The sequence below is a fragment of the Littorina saxatilis genome, linkage group LG5, assembly GCF_037325665.1.
Source record: "Littorina saxatilis isolate snail1 linkage group LG5, US_GU_Lsax_2.0, whole genome shotgun sequence".
Lineage (NCBI taxonomy): Eukaryota > Metazoa > Mollusca > Gastropoda > Littorinimorpha > Littorinidae > Littorina > Littorina saxatilis.
The window spans coordinates 34613302-34628301 of NC_090249.1; the positions used below are offsets into that span (position 1 = coordinate 34613302).

A 15000-nucleotide genomic window follows, 5' to 3' on the forward strand; every position below is an offset into this window, starting at 1 on the left:
CAAAACAAAAATAATATATTAACAAATCAAGCAGTCGATGTATTTATCAATATATTAATCAAGCATGCAAGCAAGTAAGCAAGTTAACTTTTACAATACCAATCAGTCAGTCAATAAACCAATCCATAAATCAAGTTCATTTGTAGACGACCAATCAGTCAGTACCACACGAAGAGTCATGTCTGTCATTGTAATGGCATTGAAATCATCAGCAGTCAATGGTCAGCAGTCATTCTTAAGGACATTGTAAAGAGTGATTGAAAGAAGACACGGACTAATACTTGGCATCAGAATTAAGGCTTTAGTTCCGTCGTTCGCAAACCTGAATCATCGTTTGACGTAGTTGTTTGGGATTGGTCTGTCTCCCCAGGGGAAGGTAGGCCCGTGTGAAGCGATCTATCACAGTGGTCATATCGTTGTGAAAGGCTGGTTGCACGATGAACCAGTGGTCCAGAAAGATGCTGAGAGACTGTCTGAATTCCTCGAAAGATATTCCGTCATCCTCCGTGTCTGCGGTGGACAATTCAAAACAGAGCGAACAACCTGACTATATTCATGTAACCACTTGATGGTTCAGTTGTTGGTACGATGTTCTAGATGTTCAACCTTCCATCATTATTGTCTGTTGTGAATTTTGTTCGTTTACTTTAAATCGGTTGTCATGCCAAAAGCATTACAAGTTTCTGTCCGTCTACCCAATCTGTTTCTTGCATTTTAAACAACATAACAACAAGACTAGATTTCTGATAGAAGAGCGTAAGGAGAGGTCGTGACCAAATTCAGGAAAATGTCAGATTCTGCCCCCACCCCCCTCTCTCTCTCTTTATGTGCATGATTAGTTTGTAGCCAAACCAAGCTTTCGATTTGACAAAGTTCTCTTTGCCTTATGAATCTCACAATTTACACTGAACACCGAATTTTTCTGTCATTTCAAGTGTCTTCGTTCGTTTATGAAATGTACATTTTTTTTATTCAAAAATGAACCGTCATGTCATCTTCACGTTTAGCTTTAAACTATAGACATAGGTTTACCATTGACAGCCCTGGCCCATTCATTCTTGCTGTATCCACGTAGTGTCGGCACATGCGCAAACTGATCGTGGGTCAGAGCGTGTTCCGGTGTGACGTCAAGCAAACTATCATGACGTCCCACCGTTATGGCAGGGCGAAACAAAATCTGATTGAATTCACTCTGCAATAGCAATACATAGAAATACAATGAAATAAAATAAAAATATGCAACAAGTGGAAATCATATTCACGCAGAAATGTACGTAAAGAATAGGCATGGTAATTTTAATCTAATGTAATCAAATGACAAAATCTTCGTTAGCATTTGACACACACTGATGCACAATACATGTAGGCGTATAATTATACTGAAGGACACTTTAGTAAACACTGGAAGCGGAGCTCGAAACTGTGTGTGTGTGTGTGTGTGTGTGTGTGTGTGTGTGTGCGTGTGTGTGTGTGTGAGGGGGGTGGGGGTAGGCGGAAAGGGGGGAGAGCTAGGCCTCAGCAAGAAAGGTAGGTCAAGTGGATGGGGGAGGATGGTCACATATGGACCATGTACACACGCGCGATCGCGGATTCAGGACCTCCACCCGCTGAGCCATCGTCGATTGGGAGCGGGTCGACTGTTGTATTAGTAATTAAAGAACGGTCGTTGGACAGAATGTGTTGCGGTTGTTTGATTACTTGTTTTTTTGGTGTATTTTTTGTTTGTTTGTGTGTATGTTTCCACATCGAGGCATTTAGAAAATTCACATTAATTAGTGAACATCCAAAACCAAAACTAAACTCACAGCCATCTCCCAAGTTATGTTGATGATGGACATTGCATCTTTGGTCCGAAGACACCCGACCATGGCCGAAGTGTCAGTGACGTCACAGAACAGTTTTTCGGACAAAGTTTTGACCAGATTTAGCGGGCCAGGCTGGACTTTTGACCGGGACAGTCCCACTGTCCAGGGGGTCAAGGAAACTCCGCTTTCCATGATGGCTTTGTGAAATAAACCTAAGGAAATGGAAGAGTAAGCCAAGTTAAGGGTTAAGTTGACACGTTGCATCAAACTGATTTGTGCATTTAGTTATAATTTGTTTGGTTAGTTGGTGTGTTGCTTTGATTACCTGGTTGTTTGCAGACTGTAAAGCCTGGAATGTGTTCATACATATTCAAATAGAAGGGGCAGATTTGTGATGGTACACACAACCGTTGAAATAAGAAAGAAGGTACCTTTGACCCCCCCCCCCCCCCCTAACAAAAACAAAAACAAAAATTTAGATAAAAAACAAAATTCAATTTAAAAAAAAATTACTTAACAATTAAATGAATAAATGTATAAGTAACTAAATACATAAATAAATAAAAAGATAAAACAAAATCAAAAACATGAAAAGGGAATACAAAATAACAGATCTGGGATACGGGAGCGGGTTGAGTGCACGAAGTTGGGTCAGAAATTGGGACCGCTCCCAAAAAGGATTTTTCGTAGTGGACGTAGTGGACTGACCTATATTCTCACGGTGGTTTGGCTATCTGGATTTGACCTTAAATAATCTGACCTTGCAATATCCTTTTAATAGAGCAGATAAAGATGATACGATCCAAATAGAAAAAAAAGCCAGCTAGGAGTGTGTTGATAGCCGCAGGATATGCTCCCCCCCACCCCCCACCGATAATTACTCCTCCCCCCCCCCATCCACAATCACCCCCCCCCCCCCACCTGCTCTTTATTTAGTGTTTGTATTCTTACTTAATTTTTGCATTTCATAAACCAAGGAAAGGCGGACACAGAGCTAGAGTGAGAATGGATTGAAACGTGTATGAGGAGTGGGTGGGTGTGTGTGGATGAGGGTAGAGAGCTACTAGAGACGGGGTTGGGGGTACGTAGGTTATGGGAGACAGGGGTGGACCCAGGGCGGTGCACAGGCTGCACGTTAACCCCCCCCCCCCTCCAGCTAGAATTAAAAAGGGGGATGTGTTTTTACTTGGAAATTTAGTCAGATTATTCTGTGGCAATTTCTAAGCTCTGGTGGCACCAGATAGCACAATTCTGCTACTTCGGACATATTTTTCCCCGTGGGGCGGGGGGGGGGGGGGCGATACCCCCGGACACCCCCCCCCCCCCCCCCTGGCAGTCTCGGGCTCGCTACGCGCTCTCCATTTACACTGTTGGATTCTAAGTGCACCCCCCCCCCCCCATACCCCACGTTTTCCTCCCAATCTCTTAACTAAGTGAATGTCTTGTACCTCTCGCTTTCTTTGCCATCAAGAGCAGTGAAGTCATGGCACTACCAGCGCTCTCTCCGAAGATGGTGATGTTGTTCGGGTCACCATTAAAAGCGGAAATGACATCACGAACCCACTGTAAAGCCCGGATGACATCTAACAGGCCGTAGTTGCCCATAGCCGCGTCGTCCTCCGTGCACAGAAAACCTGATTGTAAATGGATTTTAGAGAGGTTCAAAGAGGAACGAAAATCTAATGAGAACGGCTAAGGTAGCACAATAGGAAACCGCAGTTTTATAGCCATATATATACAGCTTTGGGGGTAGAGGGAGTAGAGGTTTGGGTGGGAGGCGTTCATGTTTGTTTTTTTCTCCTTTTTTTTCTGTCGTTTGTTTAATGATGTGTTTTTGCTTCCTGATTCACCAAAAGTTGTGATAAGCTGAGAGTTTTTTTTAACCCCCGCTAGCTACTTTGAGAGCATTGCGGTCTTGTGTAGTAAGAAACTATAGTGTCTTGAAGACATAGACGGATGGGAATGCGTACGTATGTGTCTCAGTGTGTACACCACCAACCTGTCATTCATTGTAGATTAGATGTTAGTCAGTCGTTACTTATATTTGGTGGAAAGCAGCCACACAAGCGCGCTAATTGTTTGACGTTTGGACCATAAGTAGAACGGCCTGGCCCGTTAATCTGAAGATTACCCATAGCAATTATGCGGATTCGGTCAATGGGACCAATTTTTTGGGATTCTGGCCTAATTTGTCTGTTTATGTGTTTGTCCGTCTGTCCATCAATATGCACGTTCCCGCCAAGCATACTTAAACTTACCGAAAGCGTCAAGCCGATAATTAACAGCAACAACAACGACACCCTTGGTGGCGATCTGGGAAGCGTCGTACAAATTGGCTGTTCCAATGTAGTATCCCCCTCCGTGAATCCACAACATTACCGGTAAAGGACCAGTGCTATTGTTTCTTGCTGGCTGGAAAAAAAATGATACAATCATCACGTCGTCAGGCAACACACACACACAAACACACACCTTCTCATCTCTGCCTACCAACAAGCACACACGCACGCACGCACACACACAGACACACACACACAGACACACGCACACGCACACACACACACACACACACACACACACACACACACACACAAACACCAGCACATATACACACATTTCTCCCCCCCCCCCTCTCTCCCTCTTTCTCTGTCTCTCGCTTGATTTGTTTCTGTATTTTGAGCGAGGGCTCTTTCTTCTTTCTATCTCCAACACTATCTGTCCCCCGTCTCCCTTCCCACCTCTCTCTCTCTCTCTCTCTCCTCTCTCTCTCTCTCTCTCTCTCTCTCTCTCTCTCTCTCTCTCTCTCTCTCTCTCTCTCTCTCACCCTATAGACGTTAATCACCAAGCAGTCCTCACTGTCCGAGAAGCTTAACCGGGGAGGCATATCAGGGAACGCGTGCTGCGGACAACGAGGTCCGAGGGTCGTAGCATCCCTCACGCCACGCCAAGCAACAGGGGGTTCAGGGGCGCGAAATCGTAGTTGACCTATAATGCAATAACATCATTCATGTAAATTAATTGTAAATTGTAATTTGTTATTACACACGCTGAAGAGATGGTGATTTTGAAAGGCACCTGCCGAAAACGGTGCTTGGGACAACAAGGTACGTGTTTAGTAGCATCTTTCCAGCCACTCAAAGAACGTATGGGTTAGAGGGCGGAAGGGGGGGGGGGGGGGGGGGGGATGGAAGGGGGGTCTCAAAATCGAAGTTCAACTGCCATGTAAATTTAGGTATGATTGTGTACTTTATTTTTGTTATTTGTTATTCGACGTTCCAATGTGCTCGGTCGTACCGTGCCGATGTGCAATGAGCATTTTGTCAATGTCTCACAATGACTCCACTGAATTGAGCCAAGGAGCTACCCAAAATCAAGCAATCTAATCAACAAATTACCGAATTAAGCATTCAATCACCCAAGCAACCAACAAACCAATCAAGCAATCAAACAAGCAAGCACTTAGACAGTTAGTCACCAGGATACTTACCCACAGGAGGCTTGGCATAGGGAATGTTCAAAAACTTGTCCACGAGCGTTTGACCGTTGATCAGCGACCTCAACCCTCGCAGTCCGCCATATTTGGTGCTGACCTCAACTGACTGGTCAGCGTCGGACAACACCCCCGTGAGTACACACAATAGTACACTCAATGTCATGTAGAAGTCCATCTCCGTCTGTAAAATATACCGCACTAGGTGGAAGTAAGGCAGATTCTCGGACATCCTCGATGTCTCGCAGCCTCTGGCTGAAAATGTGTAGTCAGTTATTATTTTTTTCACAAAATACATTAGTTTATTATCCCTGTGTTAGGAAACTAAGGTCACTTAGCTTCCTCCGAGTGGAAAATGTTGCAGCAACACGATTCGCGCTAACTAGGTATGTGCGGTAGAAGACGTGATCAGTCACCTGCATTTCTGGCAGGATGACCAAGGTATCAGTGTACATGCCAAGGTGCAGACACTGTGGTGTGACATGGATACCCTCTCTGAGCCATTACATTAAGTTTGCACGTGTCTGCCGCGGCCAGGATTCGAACCTGGGATCAGTGCCAGCGTCACAAGTCCAGTGCTCTACCACCTGAGCTACCAGGCCCATATGCACTATACTTATGCAAGGGTAGCGATACTGAAACAGTGTCCCGTGTGCTGCGTTGCTATCTAGAAAAGTATAGAGACCATGCTACGTACCATCCATCCATACACAAGCATCTTATAGTTGTGCATAGCATTGTTGATTCCATCGTGTGTGTTTGTGAGCACTCCCTCTCTTTTTTGGTCGGGGTGTCTGTCTATTGAACACTAATTGACAAAACTGTACGTTTAGTTGACAAATAAATGGATCAATCAATAAATGTATCAATTACCAATCCCTCACTTAATCAACCAACCAAGCAAGCAAGCAATCGATCAATCTTTTTTGTTAATTGTAATTATGTTTTGTGTGAATGTTTCGTGTAGTCAACTAAGCGTTCCATAACATTACCCTTTTAGTTGATTGGTTCTTGGTTTGGAAATGTGTCAGTCTATCTGTTAAGGGTTTCGGTTTGTATGTCTGTATAATACTTGTCTGTACCTGTGTCTTTGGGCGTGTGGATGTTCATGTATCCTTTTATCATCCTGCTTTGCTTTGTCTGCGTATATGTTTCTCTGTTTGTAACAGCTACGTGTGCCCCCCCCCCTCCCCCACTCTGTCTGTCTAGTCTCTGTGTTTGTTGTGCGCGTTTATGTTCCTATTATATGTTATTTGCATTTGTTGACCAACATAATTATGTCAGTTTACACAGCTTGAGAAAGACAAGACCGCGCCAAAAACATTACTTTATATATATCGATCAATTTTAGCTAGAATTCTGCTTTTGTTACGACTGAACGCACACAAACAGACTCTTTTGTAGTCGCGGCCAGCGACCTCAATATGAGTTTCAGTCGGCCTATGCATATGACGTCACATGGTTTACAGAAAAGGGTATCGAATGTTCATTATTCCCCCCTCTGCTTCTTTCTCTCTGTAAACGTGTAGGGCTAGTTATTTTACGGTAACTTACCCAACAACCAAAATCACTTACCCAACAACCAAAATCACTTACCCAAGAACGGGCCTGAATCCTCGATAGCTCGCTGAAGCTCGCATTTTTCCTGATCCGCTAACTTCGACCATTATTTTTGATAATCACTGAGATTCGGCATGTAACCTCTACTTATACATCCATTTAATCCATCTACTTGAGCCTGTGTTTTTCCTGTGTCTGCGTGTATGTTTCTGTGTTTTGCTTGTTCATCGTAATCATATTTTATATTTATTTCGTACCTTTCCTTTCTGGTTATGGCGAATATCCGTAAAAGTGTGACTCGGTTTGCGCGTCTCCTTGGCACTTTTGATGTTGTTGTTCAAAACCTGAAGTATCTTACTTAACAATTTCAATTGTTTCTTATTTTGTCCCCCTTTATTTCCCTTATCTCGGAAAAAATGTGGGTTATTTCAAACCTGAAAATAGTTGGGCAGTGCAACAGTACCATTGTTCACGTATGTGTATTATTGCTTTTTGCAGTACGTGTTTATGAATTGTTTCTTAAAGAGTCAATTTGTTATTCGCACACACACACACACACACACACACACACACACACACACACACACACACACACACACACGTATACACGCATGCTGACACGTACACACACACACACACACACACACACACACACACACACGCATGCATGCACCAAACATACACACAAACACACACACACACACACACACACACACACACACACACACACACACACTGATACACACACACGGACGCATGCACGCACCACACTGTCAGTGAAATGTTATGCTTGCATATTTGTAGTCCTGCACCGGACCCCTGTGCACGCTGGTTGTGTCATACACGTTCACCCATTTACACATGTCTACACACTGAGGCACACACTGTCGCACACAGACACACTGGACGATGACGTCACGCACCCATACGGCCACAAACACTTGGGTAAACAGAATAAAACTTCGAGGATTTCGCTATTGAGTCAAGAACAGAATGCAAGAACAAAATGAAACAAAGAAATCACGGGTATGAAAGGGATCACTACCTACTGTAGCCTACTCGCTGGAATATGAAAGGTTTAACACAAGTCTACTCAAAGATCGAAATAAACGGAATAACCAAGAACCAATAAAACCAACACTTCCCTGTTCACATCACGAATATTCCTCTGCAACACTTCCCTATTTTTCCACAACACTTTCTACCTCGACTTACAAAAGAATACACACGTCACCCATTCAGCTACTGATTCATCCCAAAACATAAACACATCCTTTCGCCATGTTTTCCTATCGCTATCTGACACCTGCAGAAAAAAAATCAGCATACTCATTTAACCGTAGGGGAAACAGCTACTTACATTCCTATAACACACTATTGCTAACTAAAACAATAAACGTAAGCATACCTATGCAAATGTAAAAATGGGTACTTCTAGGAGACCAAAACAACAGAGAAACAGTACAGTATCGGAAAACGTATAACTACCAGAACCTACTACACATTTCCGGAACTACAATTGATCTAAATAGCAAAACATAACAAAATCGGTACTGATCTCCATGAAAATAATCATTCATTACTCTGTTAATTTACAGGTCACATAAACATCATACACATTCCTTGACACACCCACACACACACACATACACACTCACGCAGACGAAAAGGATCTTGATCATGACCATAATATAATGAAGCATACGAGTGGAAAAACACCACCTACCAAACACGAACAAGTGAGCAATTTTGTGTTCGAGTAATCATTCTGTTCGGAAAACAAATCATTTTAAATTCACGCGTTAACATGTGATTGAAAAAAATCACGAACAGAAATGTGTGTGTGTGTGTGTGTGTGTGTGTGTGTGTGTGTGTGTGTGTGTGTGTGTGTGTGTGTGTGAGCTTAATGGGAATTGGTGTGGAGGCGTAGGGATAAGGCACAAGACTATATTTACAAACTTAAGTTATCCTATTAATACAGATGGGTTCTCCACAGACGCTGGAAAAGACACGCTCGGGATGTTTAAATCATGCTCCATCTGGCTGTGACTAGCAATGTCAAGGTAAGAGGGCGTGGTCTTTGTCCATGGCGACCAGTTGATTCCATTTACAGCTGTGGGGGTAGGATTGCTGAAACAAAAGAAAACAAGCAAAGCAAATATTTACATGTATCTATTAAGGTACGTCAGAGCTTGAAGGGAAATCACGATTGATTTTGCGTCTGGACTTTATAACAGATTGTATTTACATAAACAATGTCACACAAAGTTGTAGATATTTTGAACTCAAAAACATTTTCAATTTGTTCTTCTTCTGAAGAAGCACACAAAAAAGCACAACATTTGAACGATGTACGTACATGGGTAAACTATGCATGTGTGTTCTGCTGTACATCATCGTGAACACAACAAGTATTATCACCAGATAAATGTTTTTCCTTCAGCCAATAAAAAACATATACTGACATTTCAAAATGTCAGCTTAACTTCTAAAATTGAACTACCGCCTGCTAAAACACTGCAAATAAAGCTCCACAGGAAAAACTTCACAGGGCTTATTTTGTTTACTTCTGAACAAACACTCAGGAGCATGCAATTACAATATGCTGTCCACAAACAAACATTGTTCAAAACAAACTTGAAAGCTGTTCGTTGAAAAAAACGAACATAATTAGTCAGGGATTTGAAAACGGCAATGATCCAACTCAGTATTTGCGGAAGAAACGAAATCCTACGTAGATTACACAGTAAATACACGCCATGTAAACGATTGCAGGGGTGGAGCAGTTAAGCCAGAGGGGGGGGGGGGGGGGTTACAACTTGTGGTCCAGGGGTAGACCTCTTGTGGGGTACATGGGCAAGGCCCCGTTGGGGGGTCTGGGGGGCTTTGCCCCCCCGAAGCTGAAGAGTTTTAGCTATTTTATGAACAATTTATGGCTTATCCTTGATGTTAAACATGATCAACTGGTGTCAGCAGCCACTCATTATTTCTTTTAAAGTTAGTATTAATTTTTTTTTGACAGCCGGGGGGAGGGGGGTTCCGGAACCCCTGTAACACCCCCCCCCCCTAATCCGCCCCGGGATTGGATACAACCATTTCAGATCTGGCCAGGATTTCACATGGCAAAAGACCATCTCTCCATCTCTCACTCAACGGCCTGTGTTTTGTTCTGTGAATGTTGAGAGGTTTAAGATGAATCCCTTCCACACTAGTGGTAATGTGTGCAAATAGTTCATTAAAACGTTCCTCTGCACAGAAAGCAGTCAGGAAGGGATGGTATTATTTCATTTAAAATCACAACCAGATCTGAAATGAGAAGCTTAATTAACTGTTTTCAGGGGCGGACGAGGGGGGGGCACAGGGGGCACGTGCCCCCCCCCCCCCCCCCGAAAAAAAAAAAAAAAAAACTGGAAAGCTGATTCTATGACTATTTCTAAGTTCAAATGGCACCAGATGGCACCATTTTGCTTCTTTGGGCCAAAAATTTTTCCGGGGGGGCATGCCCCCGGACCCCCCTAGCAAATTCAGGCGCTTCGCGCCCATCACATTCACTTTCGATTCAAAGTGCCCCCCCCCCCCTTACAAAGCAACTGATCCGCCCCTGGTTTTCATGGGACACTGCTTTCCTTTTAATTCATAAATCAAAACCCACACATGCCTGCACCTACCCATATTTGGCGAAGTTGGCCCAAAGCGTCATGACGTCGTCGGCTAGCTGTCTGTCGTCACGAGTCCAGTTTTGTGGTTCTGCTGGCCAGATGAACTCAGACAAGAAGGGGACACCGAACACGTAGATTATATCGTCTCCGTGAACGACGCCTGAAAGTAAAATATATTCTGTTCATGATGATGGTGTGTGTCTGCATCTTGATTAAAGAAATAAACTAAGAATAAAAACAATAGAGGGACGTTTAATTTACAACCAAGAAGCACTCACTTGAAACTCGATTTATTGAGCATAATTATGAACATGGATGTCAGGGAAGAAATAAATTCAGCTAAACATTGCGATGCATGACTGAAACCAGTCTGACAATAGATGTTTTGAATATCTTCGTGAACAAGGCTTGTTATCTGAGCTAAAAGTCTGGTGACATATGTGTCGGTTAATAAGAGTATGCAATCGGAAAAGGACGAATCAACGAACCTTGCCAAGAAGGACTCTTTGCAAGCGCAGATCGGTAAGAAAAGCGGTAGAGGTACTGAGGTTCTGCCGTGTTCTTCGCGTGCGATTCTATTTCCTTGAGGGTTGGTGCGATGAACATCACATCTGAGGCGATCTGAAAATACAACCAGTTTTACAAATGTTTCCTGCGCTATCAAAAGAACAAAAAACAAAATCAGTAAAGATTTGCGGGTTGTTGTAATGGTCAGTATTTGGAGTATCATACTCTTGCTTTAGAAGGGTAAACCCCTTGCCAAAACATGATATTTGGAGCGCTTATTTCAACGTAATGTCGATGTTTGGAAGTTCCTTGAGCCCTTCACACAAATAGTATGGTCATATTGGTTGAATTAACTACGTACATTTGCGTTTTTACAAACCTGGCAGAATATTTTTGGAAAACAGTACCGGTGGTACGCATGATCACGGACAACGGATATTTAGTGCGTTCCGGGACCCGCTCTTGTCGGGTGTAGTACGTCGCGGGACCCCCTCCATAAATTACGTTTTTACTACTTCTACATAGTGCAGAATAGCAATAAGAGACTGCATGTGAGAGGAACAAGAACAAGATAACAGTGAAAATGTACTCACCAGTACCAGAAACACGAACAATTAACATGGACCGGTTTCGACGATTGTCTTCGTCAGCAAATACTTCAAATCACAGAAAGCAAACACAACAAGTAGAAGCAAAAAAAAAAAAAAAAAAAAAAAAAGAAATCCCTGCGCTTAGAACTGTACTCACGGAATACGCGCGATATAAGCCTCATATTGATTGATTGATTGATTGATTGATTGATTGATTGATGAAGCAGCCAGGTTGATGATTATCAGAATAGGAACAAGAGACTGCAGGTGAGAAGAACAATCTGATGAAGACAATCGTCGAAACCGGTCCATGTTATTTGTTCGTGTTTCTGGTACTGGTGAGTACATTTTCACTGTTATCTTGTTCTATATAGTGCGTATAGAACCCAGGGAAACATAGTTTGGGGAGTCCTGCTCGAGTTCGTGCCCTCCTCCTCGCCCAAGAGAAAGACAGACTTTCGCAGACACAAACCTGAATCAAAATTTGTCGAAGTTGCTCAGGATCGGGGTATGTTCCCCGGGGCAGGTAGGCCTGTGTGAAGCGATCTATCGTCGTGTCCATATTGTTGTGAAAGGCTGGCTGCACGATGAACATCTCCGTCAGGAACTTGCGGAGAGACTGTCTGAATTCCTCGAAAGATATGCCGTCATTATCCGCGTCTGAAAAAGAAAAATGCACATAAATACAGGATGGTGGTGTGTTGGTTAGTTGGTTGTTTGACTGGTTGATTGGTAGGTTCGTTTATCTGTTCGCTAGTTTGTTTTTAAAGCATAATTATATAAATGTCAATGCTTCTTATCATTTCAAGTACCAGAACACGTGTTCCGCGTAACTCTCACTCACTGTTGTCTATATTAGGGCGCTTACTTTCCCTTGTTTTTAAGATCTTCAGATGTAATACACATCTATGCTTTGTATCATTTGACATATTTTATGATAACTTTTTTTTTTTAATGTGTTATACCTTGTGTTAAGAGCTAAAACGGCATCCATAACTTAAACTCCGGTACGGCATACTCTTGAAGGTATGATAAGCTTACCATCCCGAAGAAGGCAGTAACGTGCCGAAATATTGATTATGGATATAAACGTACCTAACCTGGTTACTGGTGTGTGTTTTTACATTTAGTCAAGTTTTGACTAAATGTTTTAACATAGAGGGGGGAATCGAGACGAGGGTCGTGGTGTATGTGTGTGTGTGTGTGTGTGTGTGTGTGTGTGTGTGTGTGTGTGTGTGTGCGTGTGTGTGTGTGTAGAGCAATTCAGAGTAAACTACCGGACCGATCTTTATGAAATTTTACATGAGAGTTCCTGGGTATGATATCCCCAGACGTTTTTTTCTTTTTTTGTATAAATGTCTTTGATGACGTCATATCCGGCTTTTTGTAAAAGTTGAGGCGGCACTGTCACACCCTCATTTTTCAATCAAATTGATTGAAATTTTGGCCAAGCAATTTTCGACAAAGGCCGGACTTTGGTATTGCATTTCAGCTTGGTGGCTTAAAAATTCATTAATGACTTTGGTCATTAAAAATCTGAAAATTGTAATTAAAATTATTTGTTTATAAAATGATCCAAAATTACGTTCATCGTATTTCTCATTATTTTCTGATTCCAAAAACATATAAATATGTTATATTTGGATTAAAAACAAGCTCTGAAAATTAAAAATATAAAAATTATGATCCAAATTAAATTTTTGAAATCAATTTAAAAACACTTTCATCTTATTCCTTGTCGGTTCCTGATCCCAAAAACATATAGATATGATATGTTTGGATTAAAAACACGCTCAGAAAGTTAAAACGATAAGAGGTACAGAAAAGCGTGCTATGCAGCACAGCGCAACCACTACCTCGCTAAACAGGCTCGTTAATTTCACTGCCTTTTGCACGAGCAGCGGACTACGGTCATTGTGAAAAAATGCAGTGCGTTCAGTTTCATTCTGTGAGTTCCACAGCTTGACTAAATGTAGTAATTTCGCCTTACGCGACTTGTTTTTTATTTAAATCTTGAAGGTAGAGTAATTTTCTTTCCATGTAAGCTATCATGTTAACCACCATAGTTCTGCTCAGATTTTAACATGAGAAGAGAGTATCCTTCAACCTAGACCCTTATCAAAACCTTCGAATCTGGCTGCTTTCTGTGCATAGCAGGCATGTTTAATGAACTAACTTTGTAACTGACACTGGGGGCTACTATCAATCTGCTAAATCAAATTCATCATAAGATGTCTGCACAGATGGCAGCCAGGATGTTTTTGGTATGTGTCGAAGTTCGAGGGATGGTCTGTTCCCATGTGAAAGCGTGATCAGATCTGAGATGGTGAGCTGAAATGTTTCCAAGGAAAGGATTGTGCCTTTAACGATTACCAGAGACAACGTGGGTCCATTCGTCTTTGGTAAATCCACGGAGTGTCGGGACATGCGCAAACTGATCGTGCGTCAAGGCGTTTTCTGGCGTGACGTCAAACAGACCGTCATGGTCACCGCCGGTGACGGCGGGGCGGAACAATATCTGATTGAATTCATTCTGCTCAGAAAAGATAAAAAGACACAAATGTAAAGATTAAAAAAAGAGTTAACAGATAAAAAATCCATCAGTCAAATGATCATACAGAAACTGGAACAAAATTATATGTGTGTGTGCGCACCTGGCTTAACAACTTAACAAGAATCATTGCACTAGATGCATGCCAAAGAAAAACCGTACAAACCACACACTCATTCGCTCTTCTCATCCGTATCAGTCACTCTCACAGAATAACTGTTCACACCAACACGTTCGCTGTGCGAACCGAAAAAATCTTGTTTCATTAGGCTATATATATGGGTGTTGTTTGGCTGTTTAATCAATATTGATATTTTCAAATAATATATATTATGTTTATTTATGCATGCCTAGAAACATGCCTGTCCTCTTCTCTACTGGTACGATTTTCTATTTTAGTATGTTGTTTTGTGTACACGTATATATAATAAATCAGACAAGCTTCGCTCCAAGACCATTGACAGTTTCAATCGCGTGATGATACATTGTGTCTTCTTGCCTGTGTATACACGCTTGTAAAGCACCCTAGATCCGTCCAATCTTTTACCTTGGATAAGTGCTTTTTTCGACTTTGACATGTTCCAACAACTATCAGGTTGGCACTTTTCTGTACATATTGGGAATTGTTTACTGAATACATGATGCAACTGGCACACAATATTAGTTCTGCAAAAACAAATCCGATTCAGACCAAAAACCAGCCAGGTTGTTGATGTGTTATGTGTCCAAGTGAAAATATGCTCTTAAGATGCTCTGATACTATGTAAAAGCTTGGACAGATGTGTGGAGGTTTAAACAATCATTTACACAATCGTTCATTGCACGTTCGGACTTCAAA

General features: G+C 42.1%; 2 protein-coding genes across 2 annotated transcripts in view; both read right to left on the reverse strand.

The window, feature by feature from the left end:
• The window catches only part of LOC138966957 (neuroligin-4, X-linked-like), a 9157-nt gene extending 1950 nt beyond the window's left edge, over positions 1 to 7207 (reverse strand). The window contains exons 1-8 of the mRNA XM_070339366.1: positions 7113 to 7207; positions 5293 to 5479; positions 4630 to 4790; positions 4064 to 4217; positions 3254 to 3439; positions 1806 to 2017; positions 1033 to 1192; positions 323 to 510 (exon numbers count right to left, since the gene is read on the reverse strand). Of these exons, the coding sequence (XP_070195467.1) occupies positions 323 to 510; positions 1033 to 1192; positions 1806 to 2017; positions 3254 to 3439; positions 4064 to 4217; positions 4630 to 4790; positions 5293 to 5473 (1242 nt within the window). The 5' untranslated portion in view covers positions 5474 to 5479; positions 7113 to 7207. The remainder of the gene's footprint in view (positions 1 to 322; positions 511 to 1032; positions 1193 to 1805; positions 2018 to 3253; positions 3440 to 4063; positions 4218 to 4629; positions 4791 to 5292; positions 5480 to 7112) is intronic.
• A 603-nt stretch (positions 7208 to 7810) lies between these two features.
• LOC138966958 (neuroligin-3-like) overlaps positions 7811 to 15000 on the reverse strand; it is a 36596-nt gene continuing 29406 nt past the window's right edge. Inside the window, exons 8-12 of the mRNA XM_070339367.1 lie at positions 13985 to 14144; positions 12084 to 12271; positions 11003 to 11135; positions 10524 to 10674; positions 7811 to 8985 (exon numbers count right to left, since the gene is read on the reverse strand). Of these exons, the coding sequence (XP_070195468.1) occupies positions 8820 to 8985; positions 10524 to 10674; positions 11003 to 11135; positions 12084 to 12271; positions 13985 to 14144 (798 nt within the window). The 3' untranslated portion in view covers positions 7811 to 8819. The remainder of the gene's footprint in view (positions 8986 to 10523; positions 10675 to 11002; positions 11136 to 12083; positions 12272 to 13984; positions 14145 to 15000) is intronic.